Raw genomic sequence first — 22,036 nt, forward strand, 5'->3', positions numbered from 1 at the left:
AATTTTGTGTAGAAGATAAAAATGATTAAATAGACTAACCCTCGCCAAACCACACCAACTTGCTTTTAACTTGTTTAAACAAGATAGGATGAGTTGACCCACGAATAAATGTGAAGGTGACAAAAAATGTCAAATTTTAAAGATGGATTTACAAGTTAATCTCCCAAAACCGATAAAACTAGTGGAAATAAAAACGAAAAATTAGAAGAAGAAAAATACCCAAAAATATTAATTCATTCGACCATTCTAACATTACACAAAAAAACATTGAAAAGTATTAAGATCTAATCAAGCCCTAACTAGAAACATTAGGTTTTCAAAATAATAAAAGGCAACCTAGTAGGTCGACTTACCCTTGACATGCGACGTTGGCTGCAGATTACGTGGGGAGGATTAAGATGGTCTCAACTCACCTTTCCTAGTTATAAATTTTACCATTCCTAGTTAAAGACAAAAACACAAGGATATTGAGGGTGGTTTGCGTTTGAAGTGGGATTAGGAAACTCCAGATGAAAACATGAACATATCATACATGCACTCATGAGAATAATACCACTATTAAGTTAGAACGATCAGCTTAAAAAGGACAAGGCGCAACATCCTAAGGTACATTTTTCATTCTCTACTTTCATCCCCTGCCTCTCATACTGACTTCAACATTATAAATCTAGTAGGCAGTCACACCATTACCTAAAACTCAAGACATTATAAGAAATATACTCAACAACTGCACAAAATTACTCAAAGATCAAACTCCTTGAGTTGATGCTATACAATGATCACTTCATTACTTATTATTTTAAAATGAAGATAACTGTAAAATTAGTACTTTAAAGATACTGGTTAAATATATAACATATCTAACTCAATGAAAAATCTTTCGAAACAAATGCATAAACATATCATCAGTGTGTGTGTAATTAGAAACTTAAAATATTTATACCTAGAGACTAGAGTGTTTGTAAAGATTTTTTGAGACAAATGAACCTGGGTGGGGGGGGGTGTGGTTGATCCCACCTGACAGGAGAAGACAAGGCAGGGAAGGTGAATACAAACCGCAACCGCATTAATGGTTTGGTTAACTTCTTCCTATAACCATAAGGGAAAAAGCAAAGTCCAAACCGAACACAAAACACAAATTAACACCTCTCCACGCAACAAAACAAAGACAAAGGGAAATCCCATCACCAACCACCAATTAACTACTGCCATTCTTTTTCTTCTATTCTATCCTTACCACAATTTCCTAACTCCTAATTTTCGATCTTTTTATATTTCTTTCTTTCTCATCATCTACCCGTCCTCTTCCTCTTTATTTATTTTCTCGGTCAAGTTCATTCATTCATTCGGGTCAGTCAACGTACTATAACTCCTCTCTTTTTTCCTTTCTTTCTTTCTCAATTCTCACAGCACAAGAAGATGGCTTCTATCTCACAGGGCCTTGTTCTCACCAGTGCCATGCTTCTCTCAACAACTCTGCTTTATGTTGCTTTCTCCAGGCAAAAAACCACCCCATCATTTCAAATTCATCACTCTAACAAACCCACCTTGCGATCTTGCTTGTATTCAGGTAAATTCATTTCAATTTTTTTTCCTAGAAACTGTTTGCTAAAACAATTAATTCTACACCATCCAACAATTAATTTCTTACCCAAAATTCATTAAATTCTGATAATTGTTTTCAAAATAACTATTTCAAATGCTTTCTCTTCCTTTTAAAAAAAATCAAGTTATTCAACATTTCTCTCAATTTTACATTACGTTCTATGCGTTATATAGTACCAGTTTTCATCAACTGTTTAAACAATCTTATTTAGTTGCATATTGAAAACTAAAAACAGCAGTTTTTTAAAACACACCTTAAATTTCTGACTGTGGGGTGGTATGGTTTACTTACATACAGAGGAAAAGAAAAGGGAGAGAAAGAAGAAGAAAGTGAAATTTGCAGATAGTGTGAAGGAGGGAAGAGAAAGGAATGAGCAAAGAAGCAACAGCAGACAAAGTGGTGGAATGCCAATGCCAGCAAACAGAATGGCTTTGTATTACGGGATTTTGAGGAACCGAGTGCATAGAATTGAGTGCTCTCACTAATTAAGGATAGAATCATAGAATCCTGTTCTGTTCCGTACGTGGTCTAGTGTACATTTGTGTTAGGACTGAGCTGATCAAGTTCTCTCTCTCTCTCTCTCTGAATTTTCAAATATAATTTTGTGGTGAGGAGGCTGTTAATACAATGCAAAAAATAAAAAATAAAAAAAATGATATCTGGGGTATTCTTGTGGTTGTAGATACGTACTGGATTTTTTCCAACTCCTTAATATGAAATATTGGCCAAAGTTTTGTTTTCTTCCTAAACAATCCACTTCAATGAAAACATTTTTACTTCTATTTCTACCTTTTCTTTCTCTCTTTTACATATGTATTGCGGATTGATAAATTTTGCTCGAGACATATGGATTAATTAGTTAGCTACCATGACAACGAAATTAGATATCTGTTTTTTTTTTTTATCACACCACGGCCAAACAACAACAATAAAATACACTCTATAAAAAACAATAATTAATTAACTTCAGATTTATATTTTTTGGTCATAAAAATCAGATTTAAATGTTATATTTGAGAGTTAGTTTATACCTATTTAAGATAAAATTTAGGTTAAATTAGTTTTTTGTCTAATTAATTATTTTGATTCAATTTAATTCTCTATTTTTTTTTATTCAATTTGATCATTTAATTTTTAATAAAGATTTCATTTTGTCCTTATTATACATTCGATGGAGTTCATGTGGAAGATGATGTGTACTTTTCTTAAGTAGATACATGAACACAAATTTAAACAAAAATGGAGGAGAAGAACTAAATTAAACTCTTATTAAAAATTAAAGTATTAAATTGAATTAAATAATAAATTAGAGAACAAAAATTATTTTAGTCTAATTTAACTTATTTCACCTCTAATTCACATTAAATAGACTATACAAATCATATTATTTAGCAGGAGTGTAAGACATTATCCATCTCCGACTAATCAGCCGCTACATTGTAAATGTTATTATCCTTGTTAAGGCAAAATTGTATTCATCTGAATTTTAATTATAACATTTAATCCTTCTAGTTTTATAAATAGGTAATTTTAGTCCTTTTGATAGATTATTAACAAACAATTTTGATTAATTGAGTTATTAAGTTAATTATAAATTAATTAAAACCATTAATTATTAAAAAAATAATAAAAATAAAAAATAATCATAATTCTCCACAAAATTATGTTCCTCCTCTCCTAGCATTAATTATAAATTAATGTTTATAATTAATTATAAATTAATTAAAACCATTAGTTATTAAAAAAATAATCATAATTCTCCACAACATTCTATTCCTCCTCTCATATGCAAACACCTCTTTCACCTCACTTGTCGCATGCGACTCCATTAACAACAACACCATATCAGTTAATAATCTATCATGGGATCAAAATTATTAATTTATAAAACTAAGAGGACCAATTAAAAATCAAGAATTTAGAAAAGTAGGAGGACAAAAATTATAATTTAATTTAATTTTAATTAATTTACATCCTTTAAAAAATTGATTAATTCAGTTAATCACATTAAATTTGTCAATAATATATATTGCTCTTCTAAAATCATTTTTTATTTCTCTATTTAATCGTTTCTTATTTAATTAATTAAGAGAATTATAGAAAAAAAATCAATATACCAAACAATTTAAAGAAAGTATTATAAAAAAAGACAAACAATCAAATAACAAGAATCTATACAGGAACAATAGTAATATGGAAAAGAGGAATCAGTCATATACGTAAAGTTGCGCCTTATTGGATTCAAAATACAGCTTACCCTTTTACAAACATCATACATGTGCGGGCGTGATGCAACGAATTAATATTTTGGCCACCTTTTAGGACCTACAATTGAATATTAGTACAAGTTTTAATTGGCGTTTTACATTTGGCTTTTGGGAGAATATAGAGATCATGCTCATAGTCAGACAAGTGAAAAAATCAAAGTGTTCGACTATTGACTTCTATATTAAGCTTTGTCCAACGATAATCTAGTAACCTATATTACTGTCACTGAACTGATTTACAAGACAAGGGATTAATAAAAGTTTCACTTATCATCACAATTTAATAGTACTCGTAATTTTTTAGAAACCATTGTAATTAGAACATTTTACTTTCGACCGGAACCTCAAACTATTTTCATAAATTTCAATTCTGAGTCAACTCCTCCTCGATTGAAGCTTAGTTACACTTAATAGTTGTTCATAATTTTAAATAGTTAGTATATGAATTTAAAACTAAAAGGTACTGTAAGAAAAACTATAAGGTATGAAACTGATTTGACCTTGAGCCTTCGATTAGAGGATGCTAATTTAGATTTCTATCCATGAATTTAACGCTTGCTTATATAGACTTTGATTTCGTCAAACTCCTCAACTTACTCAAGTTCCACCACAAAATTCAAAAAAATGCGTTGAAGATAACAATGGAAGATAATATTATGAAAGTTTAATGAGTGGCAAAATTTTAATAATGATTCAAGTCCTTGCTCTCCTCCGCCTAGCATAATGTGAAGTACTATAAAATAGAAAAATAACAAAAGATAATATATGATTAATGTTATTAATAATGGTATTTGTATATGGTTCCTGAACAGTTAGACAAACCTAGGAAGACATACATTTGCTTGAATAACAAAGGTGAAAGGATAACTGCAAGTTCCATCATGCCATGGAGCAAGCTTGCTTGCCAAAAGCATTCGAAATCCTTTTGTACAACTGTGGTTATTACTCGTACCTGACCAAACTCACCAGCCAAAATGAACGAGCAGCTACACTCACTAGTAGGCTCAGATAACAACCAAGGACTATTACTCTTCTTTCCCTTGTCAATCTCTGACCTTCTTACTAGTTTTCATTCTCATTTACTACAATCTAAAGCAAAAACCACATTTATGTCTGTTGTAAGAAAAATTCATTGTTTTTTCTTCTCATCCTCGTACCCAGATGCCCTTCCTCTCCGTCCAATGAGATATGGTTCTGGGGAGGCGTTCTCACTAGACATATTCAGACCCTGATAAGATCGATTTGCCAAAAATTCCACTCCTGATCTTGCATTCCCTTTCATTAGAGCATTCGAGTTATTCTGCAACTGCAGTGCCTTTTCTGTTGCATTTACTAGAGCGAGAGTTTCCCTTTCTTCTTCAGCATTTTCTGATGAATACAAGCTTAGTGATTAAAAATTAACTAATTTATATATGATCTTATTTGGTAACACAGAATAAACAACCATATTACTACCAGCATTATTATATGTACTTGAAAAACCACCAACAAAACCTGTAAACAACTTTTCGCCCTTCTCTTCTGGGGGAAAACATCAACCACTTTTACCAGTTTAAGTTTTAAAATCTAAAAAAAAAGTTCGGTAAAATGGGTTTGTACAATCACGCAGCAGTAACTCGTGTGACAATTTATGGGTTATGGCAGCCGAATTTTTTTATTCCATTAAAGAGCTACAATCTCATGCCTGTTTAGATGTTCTAATATGGTGGAATTACAATTGAACTGAATCTCTTCAAGGGAACTTTCCTTTTAAGCAGATTATCCAATGTCATTAACAATAGCATATCTTCACTAATTTTCCAATTGTCTCAGAATTAAGAAGATGGATTTTTTTAAAAAAAAATCCCTAATTAAACTAATCATTCAATTGCAAGCATAGAAGCAAGGAATAGAAAGTAGAAACTACCTTGATTTTCAAAGTCATCAACATATCCACCCTTCAAGAATGAAAACCGTGCTTCTTCTTCCTGGTTTCCAACTTCCATTTGAGGCAAATTAATTAGATCTCGAAATTCCATGACATAGGCTCCTGTCCATTGGCTTCCTCTGGAAACAGATTAATACAGTCACATCAGAAATAAAGTAAATCATAAATCTATAATTGTAAAGATTGGAGAGAAATTAAGCTGCAAATTCTCATATTCTCTCTCTCTCTCTCTCTCTCTCTCTCTCTCTCTCTCTATATATATATATATATATATATATATATATATAAATCATAATATTTTATTCAGGGAAATATTGGTGTCATGAAATTTACAAATCCTATATATATTCATTGAAAAAAAGCATGTACAAGACACAACATTGACTGTTCAATAAAACAAAATGATGAAGAATAAAACAATTGATATTCTACCAACATCCAGGAATACCAAAGACAAAGCACTAGACAGGATACAAACGACTTGATAAATAGGTGTGTTTATTTGGGAAGTTACAGCTTACATATTCTGAATCATCATAGTTGAGAACAAATAAAGTGACCAGATCAAAGGTTTCTAGAAAACAGATATAGTTGTATGAAACTTAATAAGAAAAGAAAATATAAATTCACAGTTCATGCAAAGGAAAGCAAATGAGTCTTTTATTTCTGGAAGTTAAAAAAGTTTAAGCTAACCTGGAAGTTATCTAGTGGTAGATGACCATTTGGCTATTTCCTTTTCTAAGGGTAGAGATTATTACTTATTATCCATTGACTATAACCAGATTTTCAATAAATTAAAAATAGAGGCCACATAAACCTATTAGCAATCTATAAGAAGTAAGAACACTAGCAACGAGACAATTTTTGACATAAAATTATGTAAACAACAATAGTGTACCTATTGAAAGCTATCATTGCTTCGAAGGGAGTAATAACTGGAGCTAGATACTCTTTGCTATCCAACAGAGCAGTTTGGGCACAAGAAACGTATAGAAAAACATCGCACTGATAAAAATCAAACTGTTAGAAAGTTTTCAGACGTAAAGCAGACTAAAGTATTTACTAAGAATGTAATAAACTTCACCTCAGGAAAGTTAGCAAGTTTAGCTGGGTTCGGTCTTCCCATAACCAAAGTATATGCCTTCTTGCCTGCCCCAGTAATGAGCTCCATCATCTGATTGATTATGTGAAGATAACCAGCTGCATCATAAGTATGCAATATGTTTAATTAAATCCCATTTCCCTTGTAAATAAATAAAAAATAAAAAATTAAAGCTGTATGAGATAGTTTTCGCATTTTTTATTCATTCCCGTTAGCTACCTAAACCATGATTAAGACTTATGAACAATCCACATATAACTGAATATTCTGTGATCATAGGCAATAATCAAATAATGCCTTATCTCATGGCATAATGTTCCACAAGTCAGGCAAGCATTCTTCTCAATTCGTTCAAGGTTACTAACAACAAGGATTCACTCTTGAGATCTTTCCTCACTAAGCAACAACATTCAAATCAAATGTTTTTAGGAAATGTGTGATATTATAACACTTCATAAGGAATGTGACGATATAATTCTCTGTATGATCATGTTACTTTAATAATAAACATGCATGAAAAAACAAAATATTGACAGTAAAACATACCAACACCAAGAGTTCCAACTAAAATCCCAACACCAGGTAATATCTGCAAAGTCATCACCCTAGCTTAGTAAATTATGAAGACATAAGATGGCTTACACAACAGAGTAGTGTGTTTATATTAGGTTTACATACCTACGTTTAAGAATCCTCTTTTGTTGAAACAAGTCTGTCACCATTCGATTTTCATTTGCATCATATCTGACTAAAACCAAGAGAATGATAATAATTAAAATCATGATTCACCAAAAAACCTATTTAATAAAGGACGGGAAACTATCAACCTATTTCACAGGCATTGAATGTGAGCACAACATTAGCAAAAGCTGAATCATCATGTCCAATCCAAAAGAGCAAGTAGTCGTCCATGCTTTGTCCCTCAGGTAATTTCCACGCCAATCCTCCAATGCTATATACAGTCCCACTTGCTCCATTGCAATCACTGACGGGTTCTTGGAGCCCATTTACCTTTTAAACATCTTTTGATGGAAACATAACTGAAGATGGAACATCAGCAAAGTGAACTTCTGGCATAGGGTCATATCTGCATGACATTGATGATTCTAGCAGTGCTTCTTTAATCTGTCGCATTGAGTGTGCATACTCCAGCCCAAAAAGGACCTACAATTGGAATGGAAGCAGATGGTCCATGAAGCACGCAAATGCTAGAAATGTTACGGTAGAAAAATACCTAAAAACTTCTCTTATCTATGCTTGCAAAAAAGCTGAAAAAATCAGCAATTCGAGCAAGGTAATGTAAATTGTCCCCAAAAACTTCATAAAGATGTGAAAGTCCAGTTTATAGACCGAACAATTATCACTAGAGGACAATTGCGGCAACATTATTCGACATACATTACAAAATTCAGTTAATTTATATAAATATAAATCCAGAAACGATTAAAAAAGTAGTTATACCATGATAGGCTTACTATTTCTCAGTGCATATTTTGACATACTTTCAACACAATCAGCTACGCAAATGGAAGCCTTCCCAAAAACACAAAAGACTGGTAGAGTTGTTGTCCTGCACATAGAAAAGAAGATTCAATAGAAGCATATGAAGTAATGAAATGGAATCTAAACACTTAATTAAGGTAAAGAATTAAACTAAGCAACCAAATGTTTTAGAAGTACTGACGGACTAAAACATGTATGCCCATAATGTATGACAAAATCAGCGTTAATGTGCGATGCTCCAACTTCATCAATACAGCAACTGCCATAGTACATGTGATTCTGTGGCATCAATTTGTTTCAATGATTCAAGTGTGTCGCGCAGAGCAGTGATCACTCTAGTTGAATGTTTTAGGAGATTATCAGGAAACTGAAATTCAGAGAAGAATATGATTGCAATAAAGACAAGTACTTGTGTTCCAAATGCTTGTAAAAGTAGAGAAAGAGAGAGAGAGAGAGGGTGTTATGTTAGTTTACTTGCAAAGCAACTCTGGTGAAGTTGTGTGTGTGAATGAAGTTGGCAGAGGCAGCAATATCATAATTTGATTCAAAATCCATCACTCGGGGTCTCTGAATCTGTAGGGTTTTTCGGTACACTCAGCTTCTGAATTTCTCGTCTTTTATTACTATTAATAATAATTTTAATCCTCTATTTTTTGGTATGTTTAATTAACTCAAAGGAAGGGATCCTTAATCTTTTCATCTTTATTTTTAAATAGTTAGTATTGTATTATAATAAAGTCTAAATATAAAATAGAAAGAAAGAAAAAGAAAAAGAAAGAATGTTTTTGTTTTGTCCAATTAAAAAGCGGTACATTATCGGGAAATAATGGTTGTTTTGTTTGGGTGGAAAAGAAGAGAGAGAGAGAGAGTCGAAAACGGCACTCCCTCATCGGAAGGGAGACGAACACAGCCAGGTCTCTTTTCCTCATTCATTCATTCTTTCTTTTTCCCTTTATATTAACTCTATTTTCTTCACCTTTTCCATAAATAATAAAGAATTTCCAATTCACCTTTTCATCCTTTTGTTTTTTATTCTTTACTCCCTGTAATCGGGTTCTGTCTTCTTCATTGCAGCATATCTCACTACACTGCATGCATATGGGGTATGTTTTCTGCATCCGTTCTTTCCTTTTCCCCTTTATGGCTATCCATAATTTTTCTCTTCTTAAACCTTGAGTGAATAATGATCATGTAGTATTGCTATGCTTTTGAAAGCTCATGGTAAGTGGAGGAGCTAGATATTTCTCTGTTGAGAGATTACAGTGTTTCGATACTTGTCCAAAATTCATAACTTCTTAACCTCAACATTTTTTAAAACAGCATCCCTATTTAGTTTATAATTCTTAGATGTGTAGCTAAAGATCTGATGCCGATTAGCTTCATTTTAGCAAAATATCGTATTAGGATGTTCGTGATTGCTATTCTTTCATTTGGTCTCAATGTAGATAGACAGTGAAAACACTGTTATTGTATCACATTGAAAATACTTTTTGCTAGCTATGGATACACACAAGTGAGAACTTTAATATGGGACTGAGGCAGATTGCCCTTATGCAGTTTGTTTACTCGTGCTACGTAGGAATATGATCATACTGATACAAAATCCAATCTTTTGATTTTTTATTTTTTTTATTGGATATACTTGTGATTTGCTATTTTTTTTTCTCCATTGTGAGGAAAATTCTGCACTAACCATTTAAATAGATAAAAGAATAATTTTAGTGTGAGCTAACCAAGTTGTGGAGCATGATTTAGACAATCATGTGGATATGATTATATCACCATGCATAACAGAATTTAACGTGATTGTAACAGAGCAGTGGTTGTCTTGGACCCTTTAAAAAGCCCCCACTAATTGCTACTGCAGATGTTCCGCCAAAAGGACTGAGGAAACAAGGTAAGGCAGCAAAGAAACCTAGCACATCAGAGGATTTCTGGATCACCAGCACGCATGATATGGACAACAGTGCTGTTCAGTCACAGGGAAGCATCTCATCAGCCAGTATAACAAACCAAGCTGCAGATCCTCATGGAGGTTCATGCAACCCCACTGAGTTTGTGAATCATGGTATACTACATTGCTTTTATTTTTCTGGTATTTCATTACATTAACATATGAAAAAATTTAAAGAAAAAATAAATTATACAGCTTTGCAAATCACCTATTGGTTGAATTTGTTTAAGACAAAATTAGTTAACCCATGGGCTCATTATTGGGCGAACCATTCTGTGTCTGGCAAAATGTACCTGATGCATGTTGATATAATATATGAAATGTGGTTTGAGTGTAGTTGTGATTCAATCCAACTTTCACCTACTGTCTCACTTTATTGAGGTGACTTGGTTGCTACTGGCTACCTTTTTGAGAGATTTGATTCCTACATGACACATTGTTATATTTGATTTTCAAAAAAATCTTTTTCTAGGATTGAAGATCACAGTTCATGTAATTTTCTTTTTGGTCATGTGACGTTCATATGTTTTTAACTTTGTAGGTGGTCACCTCTTTATTTGTTTGCCACTGATATAGTAATATATGCTTTTCTCCAATCTTTCTGATCTAACATGGATAGGATATCTGTTGTTTTATCACTGAATAAGCTTTGTGGATATTTTTAGTCATTTTTTCATTGTCTCCCCATTTATATGTTGTTGACTGTCTATCTCTACCTATATTAAAGTGTAGTATGTGAGATTTTGGAAGAGGTGATGATGGTGCAATCATTTCTTATTTTACTTGAAAATTGAAAGTCTACTTATCAAAATTGGCAAAGTCACATGACCAAAAAGAAAATTACATGAGCTGTGATTAAATTGTTAACATGATATTTTATTTGGCAGGTCTTATTCTTTGGAATCAGACACGGCAAGCTTGGATAGGAAATAAAAGGTCTAAGAACCAAACTGAACAGTTGCGAGAACCCAAATTGAGGTAAACTGCATTGTTTGATTGGTTTTACTAGCAGTTTTTTCTTGATTAATTTTTAATTATTTTTATTATTTGTTGGGTTTTTTTGGAGAGGAGGGGTAATGATACCTATAGCACCCATTTGCTTTTAGTCCTGCTTTAATCCATCATGCTTTATAATTTTGAGAATGCACAAGTCTAAGCAGATGTTTACAGTAGTTTTCATAACATTTGTTAATTCGTTAATACCTTTGTTAGTTAGTACCTTTTTGAGAATCCATGTGCAGCATGTGTGTTAGGATTATTGCAAAGATGCAAGTTATTTTATTTTAGTACTACTTTCTTCTGCTGCTGATTTGTGTACTGTGTTTAGGTCCTATTTAAATTAGCTTTTTCATTGCCACTTGTAGAAAAGAAAACAAGAAGATTAAATGAATTGAGTTTCTCAAATCAACTTAGTAGAAACTCTCATCTAACTTCTCCATAGTTGAGATGCATAATTTTAACTTATGGGAGAAGTTTAATTGATTTTACTTTAATATTTTCTCCTAAATAAGACCTTATACAAGTTGACAAATTGGTCAAAATACCAATTCTATCTGTGGCTTGATGAAAACATATATGGCTCTGCAGTTGGAATGCAACATATGAAAGTTTACTAGGGAGCAACAAGCCATTCCCTCAGCACATTTCACTTGCGGTAAGTGTCTACTTCTAAGCTTAAGTAACAATGAAGGGTATCTGATATTGCTTGTTTATGTAAATATTGTTAGGAAATGGTAGAGTTTCTTGTGGACATCTGGGAACAAGAGGGTCTGTATGACTAACCAACCTATAGAAGACTGAAGGAGTGTCAATTGGTTTGATCAACAGGATAATTATAGTTCTTTCTTCTGAAGGTAGAGGAAAATTGGGCATACTGCAGTTTGTAACTTTGTATATCTGTTGTAACGTTATCTTTCAGTTGAGAATGACGAGGAATTTTTATTATGATTTCTCCACAGGCCTGGACATAGTTGTATTATTATTCTCCTTTGCATATTAATATTGAAACCTGGAAATATTCCCGTCTCTTGGGTTGAATTTTATTTGAATCATGTTAATAAGAATGATTCTGTCTTAATTGGCTTAATATACCTGATTTTTTATGATTTTCTTTTTGGTGGATTTTTTTTTTATGATTTAAAAGTGATGCAATAAGAATGCAAAAAGCTAATGCTAGGATGATATTAAGGGGAGGCAGACGCATGAAGTTAGATTTATTGCCAACTGCATTTCCATCTGGATCACTATTTTCAACAATAGAAACTGTGAAAATGAAAAGGGAGGAATTGGTTTTGCGTTTGGGAATTCTGAAAGGGACAAAGACAGACAGGACGCGAAAAACGTACGGGAATGACGTTACCGTAATGATCTGAACAGTTACGTTACATTACGTACGTGTGTGACTGTTGAGTTTAACCCTACACTACACTACACTACACCTGATTCTTCCCATCAGGTCATCATCATAGAAAGAAAAGAAAGAATAACTATCATTGTTACCGTCCGATCAGAGTTCGGATTTTAACAACAGCCTTTGGATGCATTTGCATATATCCGCGTGGCCCGGATCTGGTCCTGGACCTTTCGGCGCCTCACGTGCTTGCAGTTGCTATCTCTGTTCCTCTTCTTTCGGAGACTGTGAAGAAAATTATTAATAAAATAAAAAAACATTTTTTTAATATTCAAATAAATCGTATATATGTTTTGTAAAGAAGAAAAATTGAACTAACTTTTAATGGCGAATTTGATCCATTAAAATGTATGACGGTTTTAAGTTAAGCCATGAATTCAAATAAATTAAAAGAAAAAGAGTCAGTAAAAGTAGTTTTAGGGTGTTGCTAGGTGCACCCAGCATTATTGTTGGTGCACCCAGCACTTAAGATAAAATGACGAAAATACCCTTGATCCGTAAACTATTTAAGTTGATCCGTAAAAGTCTTACGGATCAACTTGATCCATAAGCCTTTTACGGAACAATACAGATCAACATGATCCGTAAGCTTTTTACAGATCAAGTTGATCCGTACCAATCTTTTGGATCAACTTGATTTGTACAATTTACGGATCACCCTCACACACACCCATCACAAATACGAAAAAAGTGCAGGGGCAGTTTTGATATTTTAATTAAATGTTGGGTGCACCTAGCAACACTCGTAGTTTTATCGTTCACATAATTTTTTTAGTTTCGTATAGGTCCATCCTGCTTCTTTTTTTTATTTTTTAACAAGGTCCATCCTACTCCTAGGGACTTTTTTAAAAACTTTTTAAAGTTATCGATTATGTGTTTGATGGGTATGAGTAAATTTGGAATTTGAATTAACCCAGATCAATCTGAACAGTTTGAATTGGGTTATTTATGTATTTGGATCAAAATCGAATCGAAATCGATCAAAATCGTTCGTGTACATATTAGGTCATGAGTTTATATTTATATATTTGATCAAAAATTGATTTGAACCGATCAAATTTTTTAGAGTTATGTTGGTTTAACTTTAAATGTTGTTAATGTTGAGACTTCAATTATTGAAATGGTAAGTGGTGGAGCTTATTAAAGTATTACTTCTATGTACATTATTATTTGTTTCATTTTTTTTTGTCATATTTATAATATTAATGAATTATATTTTCTTCATTTGTTTCAGCAAATCTGATTATAACAAATTTGATTGTAGCAAATTTTGTTGCAGCAAAACTTATTATAAGAAATTAGTTTGTAAGAAATAGTTGTAATTCAGACTATTATAATAAATCTCGTTGAAAAATAATTTATTTTAAATTGTATTAGTCTATTTTAGAATATTATATTAATGATATTAAATGAATCAATTCTATTATTTAACTTTGATAATATTGTGTTAATTATATTGGATATTTGGATAAATCGTAGTATAAAATAATAATTTTGAGAATAAAAAAATATCAAATGTAAATGATAACATATTGATCCAATCCGAACCAAAACTAGTAATGAATGAATTGGGTTTAATATATATATATATATATATATATATATATATTATTTTGAACATATATTTGTAAAACTTGTACAGATAATCCAAAAATGCATTAAATTAGTTTAGATCAGTTTCTTTTTTATTTCCTCTGTTTTTAAGTAGAAAGAAAATCTAGAAATCTACTTTGATGGGAAAAAGAGGTTGTTGTTTCCAAAAAGTTGTTGATTTTTCTTCGGTTTGTTCAGGGACAGGAAGTTCGACTTCAAGATTCAAGAAGGCCGCTGGAAAAAGGTAGCTTTTTAAGATGGGGTAAAAAGTTAAAAACAGAAAATGCATGGATTGTCATTTATTTATTACCCTCCTAACGTCCTTCATTGGTTCGTCTCCTATTTTATTTAAGATATAAGATACCTGTAAAGCTTCCTGCTGTGCCAGGATCAACAGTGAACCTTGACAACCTGTTTGGTCTAGAAGGATTATTCGATTAGAATACCACTTGCAATTACATGCTATTAAGTTGTAGTAATGTTTTGATTGACACTAGCAGTTTTCTATAAAATATTAACCTACAGTACAAAAATAAAAATCTAACCGCACATACATTACATTTTTTACTTGTTCTGTTTTAATTTTTATTTGAAGTTATCGGATTTTTGTAATCGCTCAAAAAATGTTGAAAGACTAAAATAAGGGTAAAATATGTTTGAGGTTTATGTAAAATTTTAAAATGATTAATTTTTTTTATTAAAAAAATATATTTTTGTTGATTTTTAGTGGTAATTTTGTTAGATGATTTCTTAATATAATTTTATCTTTTTAAATACACTTAAAAGACACTAAAAATCATGGTTGTTTCATTTTTTCATCTAATCTTATTAGAAGTGTCAGAAAATTAAATTGTGAAAGTTTCTTTAATTTATTTTGGAAAATTTTATCAGCTACAAATTATTTAGTTCATTTGTAATTAAATTAACATGTAATTTTATGATTGAACTATCAAACCTTAGACAAGTGACTTCACTAATTCATCATCAATTCAATTTTAAAAACGATGGCAATTGTGAATAAGGGTATGAGAAAAGTCACAAGTCATAACCTTGGTGTTATCTTCATTAATCAACTCAAAATAATCGAGTTTGGAAGCAATTAGTAAATTAATGAAGAGCAGGAAGGTAATTTGATGGCAGCAGAAAGGACAAAGTGATCTTCTCTGGGGATAAGGGATCTCATGTCACTCAATCAGTATTCACTAACAGTCCAAAGTCAGGTCTCCAATTTCCCAGAAGGACCGAACAACACATTTTCACTCTGTGGACTATATTTTCATTGGTGAACAAACCATTAAACCAGTGCATTGTGTCTCCAACAGAAAACATCCCTCAACTTTAATTTATCTAACGCATTCAATTCAATTGTCTTATTCCAATCCTTTCCCACACACCCTGCCTAGTGCCTAGCTATTGTGCTCTCAACTTTCTTCACATCAACATATCAAGCTTCTTCATAGATCTAGATTCTAGACTACTCGTCACTGATGGCTCCACAAGGCAGAATCTACCCACTACATGGAATCCAAAGTTTCTATTACTGTAGCTTTCTTTTTTTTTTTTCCCTCATTGTTCTACTTCACAAATCAGGTAAAAAAGTGCCCCCTTAACCTATTTAAGTCGTGTGTTAGTTGATCATATGTTTCTATATTGAGGAATATTACTATTGAAGTTAGAAATTCATAAGCAGCTAGCCCTTGATGATTCGGATGTCTGTGTGTGTTGAGCATGAAGATGCAAGTGTGGGGATAAGTTTTTTCATAAGTGCATGAACTGCAGGCCTTGCATTGCTACTGTGGTCGTTCCTAATCACAAAAGGAAGTGTTTCAACTTCAATGGAGACGATGATAGCTATTACCTCCTTTCATGGAAATGCAGGAGTGGGGATAAGTTGTTTCAACCATAACTACGTACCCTAGCTACAATTAAGTTCTAACACTATATATGTATATCTATAATATACAAGCTAGCTAGGAAAAGCAGAACCCTACTTCGGTTGGAGCTTCATCTTTATCCATTAATCTATCATATTGTACATGTTCTTAGCCTTGGGACCTTATTATATATGCCTCACTCTTAATTTCTTATATCGATGGCCACGTAATTACATTAATGTGATAGTTAATGAGTTAACTTTTTTTATGCGATAGCTTTCTTGTGTATCCTTTTCTAATTTGATCACGGAGTATTGTGAACACCATGCGTGGTGGAGATGATAATGCATCATTCGAGGCAAGAAATAGCAGTAATTAATTAATTAAGTACGGTTTATCATTCAATTTTTTAAACACTTAAATAATTATATTAAACGTATATTCCCGTAATTTTGTATATGCTAAATAATAATTTAAATATTTATGATATACTTTGCCTGGCTTAAAATTACTATTCAAGAAATAGGATGGCAAAGTAGGCAGCAGTTGGTTAAGTATATTCAACAGAGGACATGATTTCACTGCGGAGAATATTCAATTCTGGATATATGTTCATAAGATTCTTCATTTGCTAGGAATAGGATGAATCTCTGTTAAATTTTAGGAAAACATTGAGTGAGATGTTGTCATCGAGGTGTGGTTTCACATGGGGTGCGGCAATTTCTGAAAGAAGGTAATTTTAGAAAAATAAATATAAAAGGAGGTATATTTCTATAACAATTGCCTTCATAGGTATGGAGTTTGCACAGCCCAAAAAGGACCCATTTGGATCAACAACAGTGGTCCCTCCCAATACAATTCCAAACATATCTTTTGCATAAACCAAATCAAAATCCCTCATTTGCTTTGATTTTTTTTTTCTTTTCTTCTTCTTTTGCCCCTTTAAAAATAGCTTAATCAAGAGGGAGCTTGACGTTAGAGGGAAACGAATCGGGGAATAATTTTTTATTTTTAAATTAAAAGAATTATATAATATTCTTAATAAATTATATTTAAATAAACTATAATTATTATTTTATTTATATTTTAAAATTCTTAAATTATAGAATAATTATTAAAAATAAAACTTTTACTCTTCACTCCCATTCCCGTAGAACTCAATTTCTGCACATACTTTTAAACAACAAAGGTTGTTCGGTTGTTCCTTTACTTCAATTTGTTAAAGCTGTGGTAAATTAAAGAAAAAAAAAATGGAAGGAACAAATAATTTTTATTTCTAGTACATAGGTTAGATGTTAACTTTTCTATTTTCCTTTTACTTTTTCTTCAGGTAAATAAAAGAAAATACATCATTATTTGCATTTTATTCATCTTTGTATTCTTTTCTTTCATCTAATCTATCTATCTATTTATATATATAAAATAAATTATTTCTATATTTTACTTGTTTGGGAAAAGAAAATCAGAGTATTATTTATTTTATAATTTAACAAAGAAATTATTTGCTATATGATTAGAGTGTTTGAACTGATTAGGGATAAGATGTCGATAAGATCATTTAAGTTTACTCAAATTATCAACGTTCACATCGCACTAGGAAAGTCAGTTGAAGCTTAGTAAAACAGAAATAATAGCATGTAAATATCCCATCTTGTCGGTTTCCACTTACTACACTTATTTCACTCTGGCAATGAAAATTGTGCTATACTATACTATACTATACTATACTATACTATACTGTGTCTAATTATTTGTTTAACTTACAAGTCAACTTTTTCTGTTTTCCTTTTACTCTTTCTTTTGATAATTAAAAGAAAATACATCATGATTTGTATTTTATTTCTTCTTCCATCTAAATATAGGAATAATAAAAATTAAACTATTTCTATATTTTTCTTGTTTCGGAAAAGAAAATTAGAGAATGTATTTTTTTTTATAATTTAAGAAAGAAAATATTGTATCTGTAAAAATAGAAGTCCAGAAGCAAAATTTGTTCACGTAACATGATTTACTATATGATTTGAGTGTTTGAACTGATTAGTGACAAGATGTGGATAAGATTTATGCATATCTTAACTGAAATTATCAACGTTAATTAAATCGGCACTAGTGAAGTGAGTTGAAGCTGAATAAAAAAGAAATAGTAGCTTGAAAATATCCCATCTGGTCGGTAATGAGTCTGATGAATTAAATTATGAGCAATAGCAAAGGCCCTGTAGCAACAAAGCATGGGCAAGGTTGAGGGAGCCAAACAAGTGTTGACGCATGTTTAAGCTGAATTGGGGGATAGATATATAGATGATGCCATTTCTGTCGTATGTAGAACCAATTCGTGGCCGTTCAATTACAATAACTCAGCAAGTGCGACATGGGTCCTAATCTCCAACTTGTATTTTTTTCTAATGCAAAAAATGTTGCTACTCTGCTTAGTGTATAAAAATGAGTGACCCCTTGTTTGATTTTTGTGCTGTGTGCTGTGTCCGTGTCGCAATTCAGGACTCTCTTTCTGTCTTCCAGTCTTTTCCTTCTTAGTTTTGCACTTTTCATTCCCTTCAACTTCAACCCCTTGCTTCTTTTCATTCCTTTTGTCTCTCTCAACTCAAACAACATGTTACTAAGAACTTCCACCGTACCAATTCCAAGCTCATGGCTTCCCCATTCCAAAGAATACCTTCCTAGAACACTTTCAACTCCTCTAAAAAACTTGCTTCACACAGACCCTCATAATCATACCCCATCAAAGCCTCCGAAGAAACCTTGCATGTCACCAATTAAAGTCCTTGAGAACCATCGGAGCATCAAGATGAAAGAAAGTGATGATGAACTGTTTTCAAGTTCTGGTTTAGATAATAAGCTTGAAGGTAGCAGCAGGTTGCAGACTTTAGTGATGGGTGGTGGGATGGGGAGTGGTGGTGTCAGGGTTTGTGGTGGAAGAGGCTCACATGGTAGGGATGGGACAGATGCTTATTACCAGAACATGATTCAAGCAAACCCCAATAATGCTCTTTTGCTTGGAAATTATGCTAAGTTTTTGAAGGAGGTAATTTTTTGGTTCGTGCTTAAGCTTGAACTTGATCGTGATCTTTGTCTTAAAAAAGATGAAGAAATGCTGAAAATGAAAAGAAAAACAAAAAGTCTAATCAGTAAGATTATTCAATAACCAAAAAAGAGAGGAAAGAAGAAAAAATGAAAAAGAAGCCAAGCTAGTTAGAATAATCGTTATTAAAATATATCCTTGTCTCATAAAACTTCTTGTTTTTTTTTCCTATTAATTACTAATTAATGTTTTTTCTGACATTCAATTTGCAAATAGGTTCGTGGAGATTATCCTAAAGCAGAGCAGTATCTTGAAAGAGCTATTTTGGCTGATCCTGGCGATGCTAATGTTTTGTCCCTCTACGCGGATTTAATATGGCAAACAGAGAAGAATGCTGATCGAGCTGAGGGCTATTTTGATCAAGCTATTAAAAGTGCCCCGGATGATTGGTAACATAAATCTACATGGATCATGTTTTTTCTTGTTTGCATCATTCTCCTAATTTTTTTGTAGTATCAGATACATTCTTTTTTTAAAAAAAATAATTGGAAGTTGTTTCTTTCGTCGTAGTGTTAGATGACCTTGTTGCATAAAAAAAGTGTTACATGACTTGGGTCTAGATGGATGTCACATGAAGTTGGTTTTTGTCCCTATTTCCAAATATAGACACATTCAATGATTTGTTAAATTTGAAACTCAGGACCTGTTGATAGAGTAGCTAAAGTATGTTATAATTCAATGATCCGTAATCCATGATAATTGTTTAGACATTTTGCTTTATTGGTTGCCTTTCATTCCAAAATTAAACTTAGTTGTAGTCCTGAATTTTTTTGTTTGTTCGTAAAACTAATGTATAAACCTCAATTGTTGTCACTTGTCAGCTATGTGATGGCTTCTTATGCAAGATTCCTCTGGGATGTTGAAGAAGATGAAGATAAGGACTGTCAACATAAGACTGATCACGGCCATGCATATCCACCTGATCTTTTTCAAGAAACCAAAGGCAGCCCTCATGTTACTGCAGCCTTTCAATCCTACGTATCTGAGTGAACTTGGATATATATCTTACAAGACAAATGAACCATAATAGTCTCAATTCTCAAACAATAATGCTTGCCAGTTTTTCACCTCTTGGAAGTGGCTACTATATAGGGTTGAGTAAAGTAGAGATGACTATCTAGCTGTAAATAGCTTATGCCATAAATAAGAGAAACCTGTATGTATTATGTTTGTTGTATACCAGTGGGGCTTCGAATGCTGTATGAGAACATGAAATTTTGGTAGAAATTATAAGGAATAGAGAACAGCCCTTTTAATCTTCTATGGTTTTATCATGTTCTTAACAGTTTAACTCTTTATCCTGAACTAGAATTATTATAAAGAGTAATCACCCAAATGATGTTATTACTCATTCATATGGACATTGGTTGATTCATAGTTAACCACATACATTGAAATTTGTGCAATTCCTTTCTCCTTCTCCCTTTGTCAAAATGTATAATAACTTACCATGAAATCTTTGGCTTAAAGGTCGATTAGAGAGACAGCTACAACTATGGTGTAGTATATGAGCCTACTATATTACATTTACAACATAGTTGTAAGTCATGTATTAATTTTTTTTGGCAAGTAGTTGATCCAATTCCATGGCACCAAAGGAAAACAACTATGGAAAACCTTAGAATATTGATATGTAGCACCAACTGGTGGGTTAGGTTTAAATAACATAAACCAATGGCTCCAAATATAGACGGGACTTGAAACATGTGGCATTGTTTCACTCTTATTACACTGTTTTTCTTTGTCGGCTGGCGGCTGCAAGATTTTCTACTGTTCAACCAATTACTTGTATGGGTCTCTTGTCTTCACTTTCTTTGTTTTTCATCTGACAGACAGACTCATTGATAAGGTGATATCATGTTTGAGATTTCACCTTATTCAACTTGTCTCTTCTCAACATTTTGTACGGACTCGACAAGAAATAATAATATCATTGTTATTTGGCCATATTTTTTAATATATTATCTACGAACCATCACAATTATAGAATACCTTATACCTTTGCGGCTTTGCCCTTCTTAACATTTTAACTGATGAAACAGTAAGAAAAGGAAACGCAATTTGGAAGTACATATCTACATTTTATCATATATATATATATATATACTCTCTTTTTCGCTGATAAAAAAAACAACAAGAAATATGTTTCTTGCATTAGTCATGAGTAATGTGTTAGCGATGAGTGCATTTAGACATGAAGCCATGTAGCATTAGACTTGCCTAAAGGGGTGTCCAAAAACTAGAAAAAATAATTGAATCGAATTGGTTTTGAATTTTTTTAACCGGTTCGATTTTATATTAAAATAATCAAATTAATTTAAAAACTGATTCAAAATAAAATTGATTTTAAAAAGTTGATTCTAAACTGAACTAATTTTTAACCAGTTTTCAACTTGTTCTAAGAATCGAATCATTTTCAAACTAGTTTTTGAACTATTTTTTTCAAATAAAAAAATATTTAAATGAAAATCAATTTTGTAAAAATAATCCGATTAACCAAATAGATTTTATAAAATAATACATTCATTTTGTCTTGAACTAATTCAAGAAAAAAAAACTAATTTAATTTAACTTGGGTTATAATCCGATTCAATCATAACCTTTTGTTTTTTACGCCCCTAGAATACGCTACAAGCCTTGGTGATCAAATGACTTATCAATAAAGGTTAGAGTTACCTATTGAATTGTCTTTCTTATCTGTAT

At 32.0% G+C, this 22,036-nt stretch overlaps 3 protein-coding genes and 1 pseudogene across 5 annotated transcripts; 3 read left to right on the plus strand and 1 right to left on the minus strand.

Annotated features, from left to right (window-relative positions):
- Nucleotides 1-1,122: 1,122 nt before the first annotated feature.
- Nucleotides 1,123-2,388, plus strand: LOC100784964 (uncharacterized). The gene is made up of 2 exons (XM_003543630.5): nucleotides 1,123-1,570; nucleotides 1,904-2,388. The coding sequence occupies exons 1-2, from the start codon at nucleotides 1,420-1,422 to the stop codon at nucleotides 2,089-2,091; spliced, it is 339 nt and encodes a 112-aa protein (XP_003543678.1). The 5' UTR covers nucleotides 1,123-1,419; the 3' UTR covers nucleotides 2,092-2,388.
- Nucleotides 2,389-4,614: 2,226 nt separating this feature from the next.
- Nucleotides 4,615-9,096, minus strand: LOC100801912 (2-(3-amino-3-carboxypropyl)histidine synthase subunit 2-like; annotated as a pseudogene).
- A 90-nt stretch (nucleotides 9,097-9,186) lies between these two features.
- Nucleotides 9,187-12,384, plus strand: LOC100802439 (uncharacterized). 3 transcript variants are annotated; one of them, XM_003542069.5, is made up of 6 exons: nucleotides 9,187-9,319; nucleotides 9,480-9,508; nucleotides 10,221-10,473; nucleotides 11,247-11,337; nucleotides 11,947-12,013; nucleotides 12,087-12,384. In XM_003542069.5, exons 1-6 carry the CDS (start codon nucleotides 9,232-9,234, stop codon nucleotides 12,138-12,140), a joined length of 582 nt encoding a protein of 193 aa, XP_003542117.1. In that variant the 5' UTR covers nucleotides 9,187-9,231; the 3' UTR covers nucleotides 12,141-12,384. The 3 variants fall into 3 exon arrangements, with proteins under 3 accessions (XP_003542117.1, XP_006595165.1, XP_006595166.1); XM_006595102.3 differs by having other exon boundaries at nucleotides 9,206-9,319; nucleotides 10,226-10,473; XM_006595103.3 differs by having other exon boundaries at nucleotides 9,207-9,319; nucleotides 10,273-10,473.
- Nucleotides 12,385-18,362: 5,978 nt separating this feature from the next.
- LOC100785496 (uncharacterized) lies at nucleotides 18,363-20,722 on the plus strand. The gene is made up of 3 exons (XM_003543631.4): nucleotides 18,363-19,276; nucleotides 19,550-19,722; nucleotides 20,155-20,722. Exons 1-3 carry the CDS (start codon nucleotides 18,845-18,847, stop codon nucleotides 20,321-20,323), a joined length of 774 nt encoding a protein of 257 aa, XP_003543679.1. The 5' UTR covers nucleotides 18,363-18,844; the 3' UTR covers nucleotides 20,324-20,722.
- Nucleotides 20,723-22,036: the final 1,314 nt, after the last annotated feature.

The sequence above is a fragment of the Glycine max genome, chromosome 13, assembly GCF_000004515.6.
Source record: "Glycine max cultivar Williams 82 chromosome 13, Glycine_max_v4.0, whole genome shotgun sequence".
NCBI classification, from domain to species: Eukaryota; Viridiplantae; Streptophyta; class Magnoliopsida; order Fabales; family Fabaceae; genus Glycine; species Glycine max.